Raw genomic sequence first — 15,981 nt, forward strand, 5'->3', positions numbered from 1 at the left:
GCGCACGCACTGCACGAGGTGCAGGGATGGGGAAAGCAGGAGATCCCATGATGCTGAGCTCACATGCAGAGAGAGCATGTGGCACCCGGGGGTGTGTGTGAGGGGGATTAGCTGCCTCCCAGGTGGAGCCTCACCCTGCGCAAGTGGGCAGGGGGATGGGATCTCTCCACTTGCCGGCTGGACAGCTCAGGATTTCCAGGGCGAAGCGGATTTTCCTTGAGCCCCTGGGTTCTGCAGCTTGGAAGGAACAAAGCGGGATGGGCTAATTCACTTGCTGTCGATTGGCCAGGCTGCTCGTGGCAAAGGGGCAGACAAAAGAGGCAGCTGTCGCCAGCCAGGACGGGTGGCCGCTGTTTGGGAACAGATGGCAGGCCAGGCCTGCAGCACCAGCTGCCACCCAGAAGCAGCTGGCTCTCAAGCACTGCATTGTTCTTGGTTCCGTTTGACGTTTACCTGCCGGCCCAGGCCCCAGTTGCTTTCTTGTCCCCTTCGATCTCCTCCCCCAGGCTGTTCATTTGCCAACCCCCTTCTTTTCCCTTTGCAGGGATCAGATGAACCTTCTCAAAGGTGATGGGGCTGGGCTGGGGAGAAAGGGGCTGGAACCGGAAATCGCATCAGGGAGGGGAATTCCAGTGAGATAAATTCAGCTCAGCTGGCTTCCTGGGTGTGCCTCCATGGCTGCCTTACCCCATGTGGGCTTTGGGCTCCAGATCCCTGGGTTCTGTCTCTGATCTAGGGAATGTCATTTCTAGTGCTCTGTGCCTCAGTTTCCCCACCTGTAAAACAGGACTTGGTGCTACTTCCCCTGCGTCGTGAAATACTTTCAGACCAATGGATGAAAAGAGCTAGGTTCTGCCAGCCCTTGGGAGGGACAAACATCCAATTGGAAATCATCGGGGTCTGAGCGTAGAGTGGAGCCCTGCTCCAGCGCTGGTGCTTTGTTGTGCGCCACAGGGAGCCAAGCCCCTTTGAATGTGAGCTAGTCTCAGGCACTTGCATCTGACGCACAGTCCTGTCTCTAGCCCCCACCCCTGCTCATGGGGAAGCGATAAGCTGCAGCTGGCGTTTTATCTCTCCTGCTCCTTTGCTGTTCCAGGAAGCGGGCCCTGATCTCTTGTGCATGCTCGACTTCTGCCCGGGGCCCCAGTTAGCTCTGTGCCCTTTCCTTCAGATTTCTTAGTAAAACCGAAACGTCTCACTTTATTCTTAGCAAGAGGCTTCTGAATTCTGAGAAAGCAAGTTCAGCTGGGCTGGCCCTGAGCGTGCTTAAAGTGAAACTGACTCAGCTGTAGACACAGGGCAGATGATCAGCTACCTCTGCACCTTCCTCTAGAGGTGGCCACATTGTACTAGGTCCTGTAGGCACACGGTGAGGGCCAGTCCCTGCCCCAAAGAGCTCACAATCTCGTTACCCCATTTTGCACCTGGGAACTGAGGCCTAGAGAAATTATCTGGTTTACCCACAGTGGCACAGCCAGGACTAGCACACAAATCTCCTGAGTTCCAGCCCAGTGCCTTACCCACAAACCCATGGAAATTGCTGGTTCAGCCCCATTGTCCATCGAGCTCAGTATCCTGTCTCTGACCCTGCGTAGCACCAGATGCTTCAGAAGAAGGTGCAAGAAACTTCTCATCAGGCAGATGAGGAACAATCTGCGTCTCACATTAGGTTTCCTCCTGATCCCTTTAGTTCGATTGGTTTAGACCCTGAAGCATGAGGTTTAATATCTCTACCAAAAAGTACTTTAGCATTAACTATTCCAACTCATTCGTCCTTCCTCGGCAGCTAACCCAGTTCCATCGCTGAAGCTCCCCTGCCACTGACCTAGAATACCCAAAGCTGCCCCTGGATGGTCCATGGATCAGACTCGGCCTGAAACGTGTTTTCTGGCCTCCAATTTCTCCAAGCCCCTGGGCTTGCTTTTGTTTGTTGACTCAGGCCTGAGATCAATCTAACTACATCGGCTGTGAAAGATTTCATGCGATGCTCTTACACTCTTAAGCTGTAGATGCTGCCAGGTCAACGGCAGAACTCCAGGGAGGTGGGTTAAGTACAGCGAGGGAAGAACTCCTCCTGGCACTGCAGGGACGCCTTACCGCAGCATTTCTAGTTTCAGGGAACTCCTGGGAACTCCATGCCACCGTGGGAGGGAGAGGAGGATTCTCGGGAATGCAGGGGCAGCACGGGAGGAATGCCTTATCCGAGCTAGAACCCAGGTGGCTTGTGTCCCAGTCTGCCTCACAACAGGCAGAAGCCATTCAAGCCTCCCACCAAAGTACCTTAACCCTGCCCTGGAGTGGGTGAACCAGAGCAGGGGCTGTGCGGCTCATTCAACCTGGAGCCTCTCCTCTAAGATCACCAGCCAAGGACCCTGTTGTTATGGTCCTTGCCTAGATTTTGTGACCAGGCTGAGCGCCTCTGGCACATTGCACAGACGTTGTCAAACAGCCAGAAGCTGGTACCAACTGACTGTGTGGAACCCATGTCCGAAATGATTCAAATGGTTCCTACTCGCCTTTGAGTCTATGAAAGTAAGTGGGGGTGACCGGGGATTTCTTTTATTGCACCTTGAGGAGCAACTGAAATAGCCACCCTCAGCCAGGCCAGCCTCTTGGCTTGGAGCTCAGGTGTGTCCAGCCCTCACCCGTTTGCGAAATGGGGCCAGGCATGCAATGTGGAATCAGGGGGGCAGGCCCCCAGCTGGCATCAATGGGTGTAGCTCCATGGGAGTCAGTGGGGCCAAAACCCCCATGGCTGTAAATGTCATGGTTCCATGGGAGTCAATGGGGCCAGATGCTCAGCAGGTGTAAACTGGCACAGCTCCATTGACTTTGAGGGAGCTCTGCCAGTTTATACCCGCTGGAAGGGGCTGTCCTGGGGCATTTTTGAGTGGAATATGTTGTGTAAAATACTGTCTGTTTGGTAAACAAAACATGACAGCCAGAGGAACTCAACCTGAAATGCTCAAAGTCACCTCTGCTCCCTGGGGAAGGTAGGAAATGACCCTGGTTTAAAAGCAACCCAGGCTGTTCAGTACACTAATGACACTCAAGAAACAAATTAAAATGGGAGCCATCCACATTCCAGCCCTGGCTGGGATCCAGGCATGAATTCACCCTGATGGAATGCCTCCCACGCTCGCTTCTAGGTCCGTCCTTGAGCAGTCTGGCCCGGACTCTTTGGCCTTAGACTCTGCACTTGGGGCAGGGATAGGAGTGGAGAAAGAAGGCAGCACTTCCTGCATCAGGCACCATGCAGGGTACATAGGGCACATCCACACAGCCGCTGGGACACGCGACGCCCAGCTCAGGTAGATGAGCTTTCACTAGCGGTGCTCAAGCCAGCAAAAGGGACGTAGCTGCAGCAGGAGGCGAACTGCCCAAGGATATGCTTCGGGGGCCAGGCGGAGGTGTTTTCAGGTAGCTGGCTCATGCCATGCTGCTGTTTTTAGGCACTAGCTCATGTCTACCTGAGCTAGGAATCACACCTCCCAGCAGCTGTGTGGAAGTATCCATACTCTCTACTCTGTTCTGTTCCATGGGCCACTGAGAAACCACAGTGCAGCGTGCTCTGGCCCAGCACCCTGTGCTGAGGGCCTGGGAGCAGGCTTGGTGCAGCAAGAGATCAGCTAGGGAGGCCCTCTGCCTTAAGTGGACTCCAGAGGGCTATTTACACCCACTTTAAGGCAGCTCAATGCAGCCAAGGTGGCACGAAACATCCTCAGGGCAACTCACGCCAGTTTTACATCAATGTAACTCCAGCAGTCACACAACCATGAACCAGTGCAAACTTGTTGGGGGACAGAATGCCCCCTCCCCCCATCTCTAGCAATGATTCCTCCTCCTTTTTGGAAGGATTCCCTTTGTTGTTGTTGCAAGGCCCTGGGGTCTCTTATTACAGTAGGAGCCAAGGCAATGATCTCATCGGAAAGCAATGGTGTTAACAGATGGGCAGCATTCAAGTGTTTGTTCCCAGGATGGAAAGTTAAAAGAGGCTCCCTTGCGAAGATCCCATATAAGTCAGCTTTGTCCATAGGACTACGCTTAGGTGTAAAGCCCTGTGGCAGTGCTGAAGAGCATCCATCGCAGCAGCTTTGCCCGAACCCCATTAGTCCTGGTCATGGCTTCCTCTAGCCTTTCTCTTTCTACTGAGATTTCCAAGAAAGGGAGGCTGGAGTGCTGGCCAACGTGCCGGGGATTTCTGGGACACTAGCATCTGCTCACTGGCAAGAGAACAGAGTAAAGGGACTTTCTAAGAACACGCTTCACAAATGGCAGCTTTGAAAGGCAAACAGAATGTCCCGCTTGGAGCCGGCGGGCTGGCAAAGGGACTTGAAAACCAGATGCCAATCCAACAGTCGGGACCACGATGTGAAGTGAGAACATTGCATGCAACCAGCTGTTGGGGTGGGTTGGCTCATGACTTTATCTGCTCAGCTATCGCTAAAGATCTGTAAATGGGGATCACAGGCCTGCCTCACAGGGGTGAGAATACATACTTCGAACATTTTTAATTGTTCAGATACTACAGTAATGTGATAAGTATCTAAAATATCCCCAGTAGAAGGATGGAGAGCAAGCACTTAGATAAAGTACCTTTCCTTTGATGACCACTTCTGAGAAGAAAACTGATGTGAGTTTGTCTAAGGGAAGACTCAAAGTGGAGCACTTTAGAAGAGAAAGTTGAGGCTGCGCATTGCGTTGAGATTCAGGAGATCTGGTTCTGCTACAGACTCAAGCCTGGTGTACCACTACCACTTTACTTCTTCGCTTAGGGGTGTGAAAAAACACCCCCGAGCGATGCAAGTTTCAGCACTGTAAAGTGGCAGTGTAGACAGTGCTATTCCCCGCCCTGGGAGCGATTCCCCTCGCGGAGGTGGTTTTATTACAGCGCTGCTCTCCCAACGCTGGATCCCCGACTCCACAGCCACGTTCGGCAGCGCTCTGACGGCGGCTGTGTAGACATACCCATAGGCTGTGATCTCAATCACCTCACTTCATCTATGTGCCTTGTCTCCTATCTCTAAAATGGGGATAATACGTCGATACCTGATCGGGAGTCAGGAGACGTTCAGATATTATGGTGATGGATGGGAGCTATTTAATTGAGTCTAATGAAAAGGTGAATATAACCATCTACAAGGACTTAGAGTGGCCTCCCAAGAGAAATAATGGAAAAACTATTGTTTGGGGCAACTGAATAGACTCTAGGAAAGAAACCAGGAAAATGGGGCTGGTGGGGTTCTGGAAATTGCTGGATTAGATCACGTAACAGGTTGTTGCCATCTCAAATTTCTATGAAAGCCCTAGGCTGTCTATTTTTGTCACAGCACTGGCCTGGTACCTGCGGAAGCATGCATACCAAGAGAGATTTGCACAATGGTTGCACTGCAACACCAAAAAATTTCAGGCATGATTTGCACATTGCTGTTTGCACGGTATTTCAGAAAACCTTCAGCTTGCATCCATTAAAGGAAATGGGCCTAGTCTCATGCCACAGTATGAAGTAAGCTCTTTAGCAAGAATGCAAAAAACCACATTGCTGAGTGTTCAGTGTGTTATACTTTGGTACAGTGTAACTTTGGTATATGGAGCCAAGCTATGGGATTTTAGCTGGGAGCAGCAGTGAATAGCTGGCAGAGACAGTTGATCACTGCAGTCCTCTGTTTATGGCGTCTGTCTGTCACTATAGAAACTATTACATCATGCCCTGAGCATTATAATTGGGAGAGTGAAAAGTACATTTGTTAGCTTGAGAACTCTCAATGTTTTGCCCCAAACCAGTAGTACAAAAGCACTGCTAGACAAAGGCCCAACGAGAACACTAAATTAACCCTGCGTTAGTGCTGAGGTTTCTACTTTTGCAGTGCCATAAAAGTATGTTTCTAGCCACAGCAGGTGGCACGGGCTTGACCTTTAAACATCACTTCTGATTACCATTTTGCTCCTTTCCCCACTTCAATTCTGACCTGAAAGTTGTAGTCAGGGCCCAGCTCCTCAAAAGATATTCAGACTCCAAACTCCCGAGCCTTAATACCTTTGAGGGCTGGGCCCAGGGATCTAACAACCATTTGTGACAGAAACTAATTCTTTGTAAAGGTACAGCATAATCCCCTCCCTCCTTGCCCTTCAAAGGGTATGAAACATTTCATGTCTGAGCAACAACCGGCATCAGCCTGTGTGTGGCGGATGCAAACTGGTAAGCAGAATGACTTGATTTTAAAAGCTCCAAAGACACATTGTGGGCAGACCTTTTTGGTATTCCAGCCACATACTAACACCCCATGGTGCACAGTAAATCCCTCTGCCAAGGGTGTTAAATGCAGAGAAATGTCAGTGGGGTACAGACTGAAAATAATGGTTGCCCCACAGGGATTTGGGGCAGGGCAGGGGGGGAAGAGTGGTGAAGTTTTGAAGGCGAGTTTTGAATTATCCCCAAAATGGCAGGCTGCCATTGCAGCAGCAGTTTGAGGACACCGCAGTCACTTTTAATTCTATTAGCATCCTGTGACTATATTCAATAGTCTAGTTTTTGACTGAGTTTTAAAGCTTCCTGAAGTGAGGGGGAAGGGATTGGACACCCTTCTCTGATGTCCAAATCCCAGAGCCAGTGTTGAAAATCTCAGCCAGTTTCTGATAAAAGAAAAAGTGAACTGAGATTGGCTGGTGGGCCACAAATCCCATCAGGGGTGGGGGAGTAAGGGATTCAAATAGTCCAGGGAACCTTTATTAAAACGAGAGTAAAAGGGTTAGGAATGGGGGATGAGAGAGAGATGTTCAAGATGATAGAGCAGGCATTCATAACGTTCCTACTACTGTGTTTTGTTACCAGGAACTACTTTTCATAGTAGGATATATTGCATAAGCAAGCCCCAAACTTCTTTTTAAATGAAATATACAAGAAGCCCTGCTACATCAATCAGCCCCTCCATAGTGTGCATTAGATAGGTCCATATGGAACCACAGGGACCTCAATGAGGCCTCTAGGTACTACAGAAATGCTACTGCTGCATGTCTTCAGCCTTGGGTTTGATGGACGTTCCTGTGTCTTAGTGTTGTGATAACTTAATAGCTAACAGGGCAAGGAGGGTTTCTTAGCTGATCAGTTCAGCTGGTTCCAGGACCTGCGGGATCATTCTCAGAAAGGACAAATGAAGGCACTGACCTTGTTCAAAAATTGGAGGAAACTCTTGTTTAGAACATGAGCCTTTATTAACTAACTGCTCCAGAGAGGGAAAAATAAAGTATGGAGTGTGATTACTGGTGCATTTTCTGCTCTCTGAAAGCCCTTCTTTGAAAGGGAAAGGAAGTTGCCACCCTTTTACCAAAGCCGAGATAGTCTGTGGTGAATAGATAGCCTTCACAGTATAGACATGGTTACCAGGAAGCAAGAGAGCTTTGACGCACTTTACACCCACTACCTAGAAAAAGAGCAGCCAAGTAGCGAAGGGGAAATCACTCTACAAATTCTGTATTTGCATATTTCCATAACACAGCCCCACCTTTGCATGAAGCCACTGGACTATGGGAAGAGGTTGCATAGAGAACATTCCTAGAAGCAGCTTAAAAGGAAGACCCAGCCAAACACTTCCAGACTCATCACCATATACTAAAAATACCACCTTTCTTCCAGGGGCTCAGGCCCAGATTCTCCAAGGTACTGAGGCCCCTAACTTCCATTGATTCCTATGGAAGTTGGAGCCAAATACCTTTGAGGATTGGGCCAGCGACTAGCTGCTGCTGTAGAAGGTGGCCATCTGCCTCATTGTTACATGAAAGCTGACAGACTGTTCATTCAAAGTAGGGGTGAGGAAAAGGGAGGCACATGATTATTACACTAAGCATTTTCTAGTTTAATAGTGAGAAGGTTTCATTTTTAACAAGGCTGCCAAGAATTCTGCCTCCCAAGCAAGGGATGAAGGCATAGAAGCAGCAGGGAGAAGACCCCATCAGTTAGGATCACGACCATCCCATGCTACACACAATACAGCTTTTGCCTTTTCAGACAGGCCTATGAAACAGCTATTTGCCATGGTGTCAAGTACCCTGCCTCCCCATAAGCAATTTGTCATTATCACCAGTATACACAGAGCCAGTCTAAAGCTCTTTTGAGAGGGTGAGCAAGCATGATTCTTTTTTCATCACCTTGTTCTTCAACAAACCCGTTTTTGTTCCAAACCAAAATTAAGCTTCTAGTTGCAAACAGAAACATCAAACTGTGAACCAAGTGTAAACCCCTGCACCTCACTCTGCTGTAATATCATACAGCTGTTTGCTCGCATTGAAAGGTGCATTGATACTGAAGAACCCCCTGCCCCCTATCACTATACCCTTAAAACCAGTCCTAACACCCTCAGCTTGCAGTGACGGAGGGCATGACTCTGGGTAGGTCAAAAGCTAGCAGCTCTAGCACATATCCCATTATCAAGAGGAACCTTTGGTAAGGTAACATGTCAGCACGAATTGCTTCTGCAGCAAGATGCATCAGGCCAGTTACCCTCATGGAGGAGGGAAGCTGCCGTGGAGAGGTACTTGTTTCTAAAGAAGCTTGTATGGGACAGTCAATCCTGGGTAGCTGCTTCAGGCAGGAACAATACTTGAATATCAATTGATGTCTTCTTGCCTCAGGCAAGAAAGTAGGCTCTAGGTATAGCTAAAACTGCACTGTTAGTTTACACAGTGGCTGTAATTAATAGTAAACCCTTACTAGGTTACAGAAAGCACGTGTGGTTTAAATACAGATATACTTATATATTTGCATGATTTTAGGAGGGAACAGTCTACAGGAAAGAAGGCAGGCACAATTGCAGAGCAGCTGGAGTCTAATACACCCTTGAAAAACTACACTTGTTTGGTGAAGGCTGTTGCACATCTGGGGGTTGGGCAAAGGGGGAAGGAAAAGTAACAAGTATTTCAGTTGTACACATAGTCTGGACCCTGCCTGAATGTCAGGGCAGGGCTGAAGAGACTAACCCACCCCAAGCTTAAACAAAAGCTCTAAAGATTAAAGGCTATTTGTGAAATGTTACTGCAACTGTTGAATTAGCCTCTCCCTTTGTGGCTGAGCCTCTGAGTGCAGCTGTTAGCACTTTTTATGTAGTCCTGTGTGATGTTTAGTTGAACTCTTGTATGTGACTGTTGAAGAGGTAAATTGAGCTGCTCAGTGAAGAAAGATTTCCCCCTTCTCCTTTTAAAGATAGTTGTAATCTGCTGAACAATTTGAGATTTAAAGTGTTGGAGAGGAATCTGAGTATTTCCTTACTAACATAATTTTGGGTCAACTGAACATGATCATGGAGTAAGGGTTCTCACAACGTTTGTACTATGGACAGGATGTTAGGGATTTGTCTTGATACCCCCTCGTTCACAGTTGGAAACTATTGCTAAGACAGCCAGAGCAGCTGCTTACAGAGAGTACTAGAAAAGCTATAATGCTTTGTCATCTGTGTGATTGATGCAACAGCTGGATGCAAGTAGAGATAGCACTATGGTCAGAGGGAGTTCCAAGCCCTGTGCAAGGGCTATGAGCTACCCCAGGCCCGTAGAACACTTTGAATGAATATACTGTACATGCCCATACGATAACTGAAGACTTCCACTACCACTGTAGCAGAAGGCTGGAAATTACATGCACATTAGGGAGAAAAGTTCACTAGAGTCATAGCATACACTTGGCCACAGAATACTGTTATGTGGTGCTACTGCCTTAACTTCCAGGCAGAGGAACAGCAGCAAGATTTAATTGTGCAGAAGTGAACAAAAACCACTTTACTGACAAGAGTAGGATGCTCATTTATTATGTAAACAAGCAAGCCTGACACTAGCACCATGTTTAAAGTCTAGGCTTTGTTTTACATTAGCTTCCACTTCAACTCTAATTCAGTCTGAACAAGATTTTATACAGTGAAAACCAATACCTAATTTTGCTGAAAACGAAATTCAACGTGAAACTATTGTGCACCCAAAGAGGGAATCAACTGCCTCATAGTTAAACCAGATTACTCCCTGCAAGTCTGTCCAGAAGTAGCTACTGAAGGATTGAATTATGTCAAATTAATGGATCCATGGTGCTAACTGCAGATTCAATCCAATTTAGTTTTATTTAGTTTGAGAAAATGCTTACATTCAAATTAGCTTAGTTTTGAATCAAGACTAAAAAAATAGGTCAAAATAAAACGTGACTAGGAAATAGCCAACAGTGGCTTCCAGAACACTCACCCACCCATTAAAGAGTCAGGAACAGCCCAAAGATTAAAACAAAATAATAAAAAGAACACTTGTGCTGTTGCCAGCACATGATGGGGAACACAATAATCAGTCACATAGCTGATCTTTGCCAGAAAAGCCTAGCAGTTTTACTAGAGTACATGAGGAAGAGACACTTTGTGGAAGTCAGGTAAAAGAAGCAAAAAATAAAATGCTGTGTGCAATGGGCTGAAGTATAGTATTTCAATAAAGTGATCTGGACTCACTCAAGCCATCTTTCTCAAGAGATCTCTGTAAAAATGTACATATTTTACAGTTTTACAGACATTTACAAAGTTCTCTGTACAGCCTCCCCACCCTCTGGGAAGTTTTTACATACTTACAACTGCACTCCCTTTCTAGCTGCATGTGTTCTTTGGGAGTCATAACAGAGGGGGCAAATAATGGCCTAAGGAGCTCTGACAGCCTGTTGAGGTTGATTAGCTACAGTTAGGTCAGGTTTCTCAGCTTTCAAGATTGACTGTACCCTTTTTACTGCTGATGGAATGTAGGAATATTTCAGCAAAAGTTCCACTCATAGCTGGTATATCTGGTTATACCCAGAATAAACCTTTTTTCACTTTTAACTCAAGACACAAGCTACAAAACTTAGAGACTCAGTGGGTCCACAGGACCCTAGTCCACATTTCCAGTGAGCTATGATCACAACTCAGAGCTAAGGAAATGAAACTCATTCCACATACAGCCATCACACCAAACTAATAAAAGCCTCTAGGTAGTCCAGAGTAAGAGCCACTGGTGCTTTTGTTGATTTGCAGAACAGGAGCTGTTCCCCTTAGGTGACAAGGCTGCACTTGGAAATAATACTCTTAGCATCCTCTCACAGGGCTCTTCAAGGAAGCAGTGTTACTTGCTTCATTTTCTGTTCTCGTTAGCAAAAAATCCTCTTGGTACTCTCAGTCAGACTGCACCATACTATCCTTTCTGGGGAGAAGTCACTCAACAAGATTCCCAGATGTTATTCTCTATGTTCCTGCGAAGTACAGTGTCATAGGTATTCTCTCACAGTAGGCAGTGTGCAGTTCAATAACTCCAGATGCAAAGGAGAGCTAGCCCACCTGGCATTTAGGTCATTTATACCACTCCTGGCTCATCGCATCATATAGGCCAAGCTTGCTCCCAGTCCAGCAAAGCCTGCAAAAGCCACCAGAACATTCCTGATGCTACCTTCTAGATCCTCTACACGGAAGAATTCAACAAATCCCTCCTGGAAAAAAAAGAAGTCAATTATTAATGTCTAACATTAGCCATTTTTCCGGGGGGGGGGGGGGGGGAGGGGGAGGGGGAGAAGAGGCACACAATGCAGTTTGCCTTTATGAAGTTCTCATAACAGCAGCATCCCTGCACACCAACTGGGGACTAATTATGACAAACTTGTACCAAATACAGAAACAATTCACTACATTCCACCTGATTAGGGGAACCTGTCTCATGGGTTGAGTGTGGAATTTGGATCTAACTGCAGAACTCATGGTATGACAGAGCAAGTGAATTCACCTTTGCACCTTCTGTTTCCTATCTTTAATTTGGAGATATGTAGATGGGGCTTTCAGATATATGGATGAAAGTGCTCTAAGTACAGAGTAACACCATAAAGCACCACATATATGTTTATTACACCAATTAAGTGATTCATAATCTACTTGCACTGCTCCAGCCAGTAGTTTTAACTGGACTGGTAAATGACCCTGTATACCTTAGGCATGTACAAGCATAAGTGTCACCAAGTGTCAGCCAGAGATAGGTAAACATTATAGACTGATGGACAACTGTTAGCCACATTCAGTCCCTGCAATCTCTCACTTACCCAGCCTCTTTGGTTAACTAGCCAATCTCGTTTGCCTGTGACAAGCACATCTGTGATGATCCCTGCTAGTGTGTTGATGCAATTCTCCTGGTTTATGCTCTTCAGGTGTTTTGCAACAAAGGCACCAAAAGAGATGAGTGTCACAATTCTACCCCAGTTTGTTACTCCATCACTGAAAACATGGGTTGCAACGGCAGTCACTGACTTCAGATCATCCTCATTCTTGATGTCTAGCTTCCGAAGCATCCCTGAAGTAAAAGATTAGCAGAAAAACACACTGAGACTACAAAAGTAACTCACTAAGTGACTGCAAACACTATACAATAGGTAGTATAAACACCAGCAAAAATATCCTCCTTAGAGGCTAGACAGTATGGTATATCCTTCCTCCCAAGTGGAATAGAGGAAGATGGGAAAGCCATTATCCCCAGGCATGCAGGCATTAAGTTTGGAAGTGTTAGTACACAATTATATTAGCATGAGCTATTTTAATTTGTTAAAGCCTTTGAGACAGGGACCTAAAATGAAAGTGCTGTGACACTGCACTTAAGCTTTGGGAAAAATCTCTATTAGCCAAATCACAGTACCCTCCCTCCTCACTGGATATAGAATGACAGACCACTAAACAACAAAATCAGTTTCTTTTCAGCCTGTCTTTTGGCCACTCCTTGAACAGGCGAGGTGAGTTGGAACAATTATGAAAATGGTCACTCCTTTATCATGTTAGTTTAGTTATTAAAAGGAAGTCCAACCATTCTGGCCCCAGGGCCCTCTTGATGAACAACAAACATCAGACATTTGAAACTACTAACTACTTCTTGTTGTTGGTTAAAATTTACAGGATTCTCCTCCAATATTAGTTCCCTATTCAGCACCAGGAATTAAAAGATTAGTCACCCAAAAATGCTGTTTATCCCAGCAATATACTCAAACTCATGAAAGAGATAATTTATTCAGGTGGCTTAATGCCAACTGTAAAGGCTAATGAATTCCATTCCCCAAGGAACTAAACTCACAGAAAGTCCTTATCTTCTTTGACTAAGGACAATATAACCCGTGGAAAGTCTACAGTATCTCAAATACTTTAGACTCATTAAATTTTAGAAGTTATTTGAGGTTTCTCTTCAAAAAAGAAAAAAAAGTTACAGCATTGCTTATAAGTCTCCAGGAGTTCTGAGACTTCATATTATGGCAACTACTGTAATATGTGACTTACACAAATTTCATGAAAAAGTTTTCAAAGCTTGGCATTTCAATAGAACCTGAAACTCAGGGCTTAATGTAGTATTGAAATTCTCTTTTGCTATTACTAATCCAGTTTGAGACACTAAAAGAGAACTGAAGAAAACTTGATCTTCAGAGGTTGCCAGAAACTACAGATGGGAATATTACAAGTCAAGAAGATTCAGGACACCCACCTATGGACATGGACTTTAGCATTCAAGTTTCTGTAGCTATTTTAAGACTATTGTGCAGCATTAAAGGATGAAGCTGGTGTAAAATGCTAAAACAGTGCAACAAATCAACGTCTGAATAAATACTTGCTGGTACTTCTGTTTTACTGCAGCCTAGAAGATAAAAGGTCTAATCCACAACTGGCTAACCTTTGGACAAGATTTACAATATATTTGCATGTTTACTCACTTCTTGCACCCTGCTATGGTTAATATGTGACAATCTAGCTTTGCAGAAGTCAAAGGGTTTTCCCCACCCTCTCGATAAACAAGGTTTAGTTTCGTTTTGGAAGAAACGAAGGTTATTCTTTCCAAACAGCTTTGTCAAGAATGCCCTCTAACTGGTGCCAAGAGCCTTGCAGCCCAGCCTGCTGCACTCAGCTGGAGAGCCCCACTCCCCAGCCCGCTCCTCGGGGCTCGCTCGCCGTTCCCCAGATCAGTAGTTTGCAACTTTCTCCCCAGCTGCGGGCCTCCTACACCCATGTCAAACGGAGGTGCAGACCCCTCGGGAGACCCTGCGTGGCGCCCGGCTGCAAACCCCGGTTCCGGGGCAAGGCCAAGCTTGCGATGAGCCTTAGACACAGTCTGCAACGCTGCAGGGGTCCGGAGCGCAGGCTGGGAGCCACCGCCCGGGATCACGCCGAAAGCCCCCGGGCCCCAGCCTGACTCAACACCCGCTGCCTTCTACAGGCCACCAGCAGGGCCCCCCCCGCCTGCGCTCTCCGGGGGGGGCACAACACGTGTACGGCTCCCCCCGTGCCAAGCGCAACTCCCCTCAGCCGGGATCCAGCCTGAACCCGGCTCCCCAAGGGGCCCGGCCCCTCCCGCCACTCCCCAGCCGGGGCCGAGTCGCAGCAGCCAAGGGCAGGAGGCCTGGGAGGCGCCCGCCTCCCCCCAGCCGCCATCTTGGAGGGGGAGACCACCCCCGCCCCGCCCCGCCGCCTCCCCGGGTGGCCCGCCCCGCCCCGCCCCCCACCTTGGAAGGCGATCTGGTGCTTCTCAATGACGCCGTCGCCGACCCTCCGCAGCGTCTCCAGCGCCTTCTCCATGGCGGCGGGGCCGGCGCCCCGCGGCCCGCTCAGCAGCCGCTTGAGGAGCTTCTTGCCGCCGGGCCCGCCGAGCTCCGCGGCCTCCCGCAGGTAGCGGCTGATGAGCTCCAGCGAGTCCTGGTACAGCCCGTCCAGCTCGTCGTCGTCCTCCGCGGGCGGGGTGCTGGGCAGGGAGCCGCCGGCGGCGCCCGGCGGGCCCATCCGCTCGGCGTCGGGGTCGCAGCCGTCCAGTTCCTCTTCCGGCCGCCACAGCGGGCCGGGCCGGGGCCCCCCGGCCACCAGAGACGGGGCGGCTGCGGGGGAGCCAATCAGCGCCCGGGCCCCCTCAGAATGACCGTTGGAACCCCAAGAGGCTCCGCCAATCAGCGTCGCCGGCCGGACGCCCTCCGCCGCAGGCCCGGGGGCGGGAGGGGTCCCCGCGCCGCTGGGGGAGGCCGGCGCGGAGGGGGGCAGCGTCGGGCCGCCCCCGCAGTACAGGTTGAGGCCGATCACCGCGTTCCGCTTCAGCGCCAACATGGCGGCGGCTGCTCCGAGGTCGGACAATCGAGGCGGGCGGGCGGGCGGGGGCCGCTCGCTATATAGAGAGCGCGAGCGGATGGGGGCGGGCCCCGCGGGCCGAAGGGGAAGTGATGAATGGGTGGCTGGTCGGGGGGCGGGGCCGGATGTGAGTGAAGGGGGTGGGGGGCGGCCTGCCGGGGAGCACGGAGGCAGGCAGAGTGGGGGGGGCGGGGAGTGAGAAAGCAGGAGGGTCTGGTCTGGGCGGGGGCGATCCAGAAAGCGATGGAAAAATCCAGGCTCGCTGGCTTTGCGCCTCCTGCAGGCGGGGGGAGCGGCTGTCTGGGTGCCTGTGGGTTTCCCCACTTGCACCAGGACAGGCGGGTATTTTAAAGGGGGGGGAGGCAACTATGGAATTTCCAATTGTTCTCGCTGCAGATCTATCAATCCTGAAACTAAGGGGAAAAAAAAAAGGAGGAGGGAGGAGAAACCCAGCTCATAAAATGTTCCACTGGGGGGGGGGGGGGAGAGGGAAAAAACAGGATTTAGAACCAAAAACAGCACCAAACTGGTAGGTGACGCCTGTGTTCTTGTTAACAGGGTTGGAGGTTTGGTCCCAGACAAGCCCACGTTATGCGAATGGCCTACTTACAGGCCTTGCTTCAAACCATCTGTCAGGGAATTGCAGCCTCTTCTGGGAGGTGACCAGATGTCCTGTTTTTACAGGGACAGTCCTGATATTCAGGGCTTTTTCTTATATAGGCGCCTATTAACCCACACCCTCGTCCTGATTTTTCACATTTGGTATCTTGTCACCCTCTATGTAATGAATCCTGCAAGCTGCTTAACAGCGCACAGCAACATCCTACCCCATTTCAGGACAGGGAGTGAAGGAAAGCATTGTAGCCAA

At 48.8% G+C, this 15,981-nt stretch overlaps 1 protein-coding gene across 1 annotated transcript; it reads right to left on the reverse strand.

Moving 5' to 3' along the window:
- Positions 1 to 9,767: 9,767 nt before the first annotated feature.
- On the reverse strand, positions 9,768 to 15,110 carry MCL1 (MCL1 apoptosis regulator, BCL2 family member). The gene is made up of 3 exons (XM_030541790.1): positions 14,504 to 15,110; positions 12,074 to 12,321; positions 9,768 to 11,473 (listed from the first exon to the last, which is right to left on the reverse strand). Exons 1-3 carry the CDS (start codon positions 15,090 to 15,092, stop codon positions 11,357 to 11,359), a joined length of 954 nt encoding a protein of 317 aa, XP_030397650.1. The 5' UTR covers positions 15,093 to 15,110; the 3' UTR covers positions 9,768 to 11,356.
- Between the last annotated feature and the right edge of the window lie 871 nt (positions 15,111 to 15,981).

Source organism: Gopherus evgoodei, chromosome 24, assembly GCF_007399415.2.
Source record: "Gopherus evgoodei ecotype Sinaloan lineage chromosome 24, rGopEvg1_v1.p, whole genome shotgun sequence".
In the NCBI taxonomy this organism is placed as follows: Eukaryota; Metazoa; Chordata; order Testudines; family Testudinidae; genus Gopherus; species Gopherus evgoodei.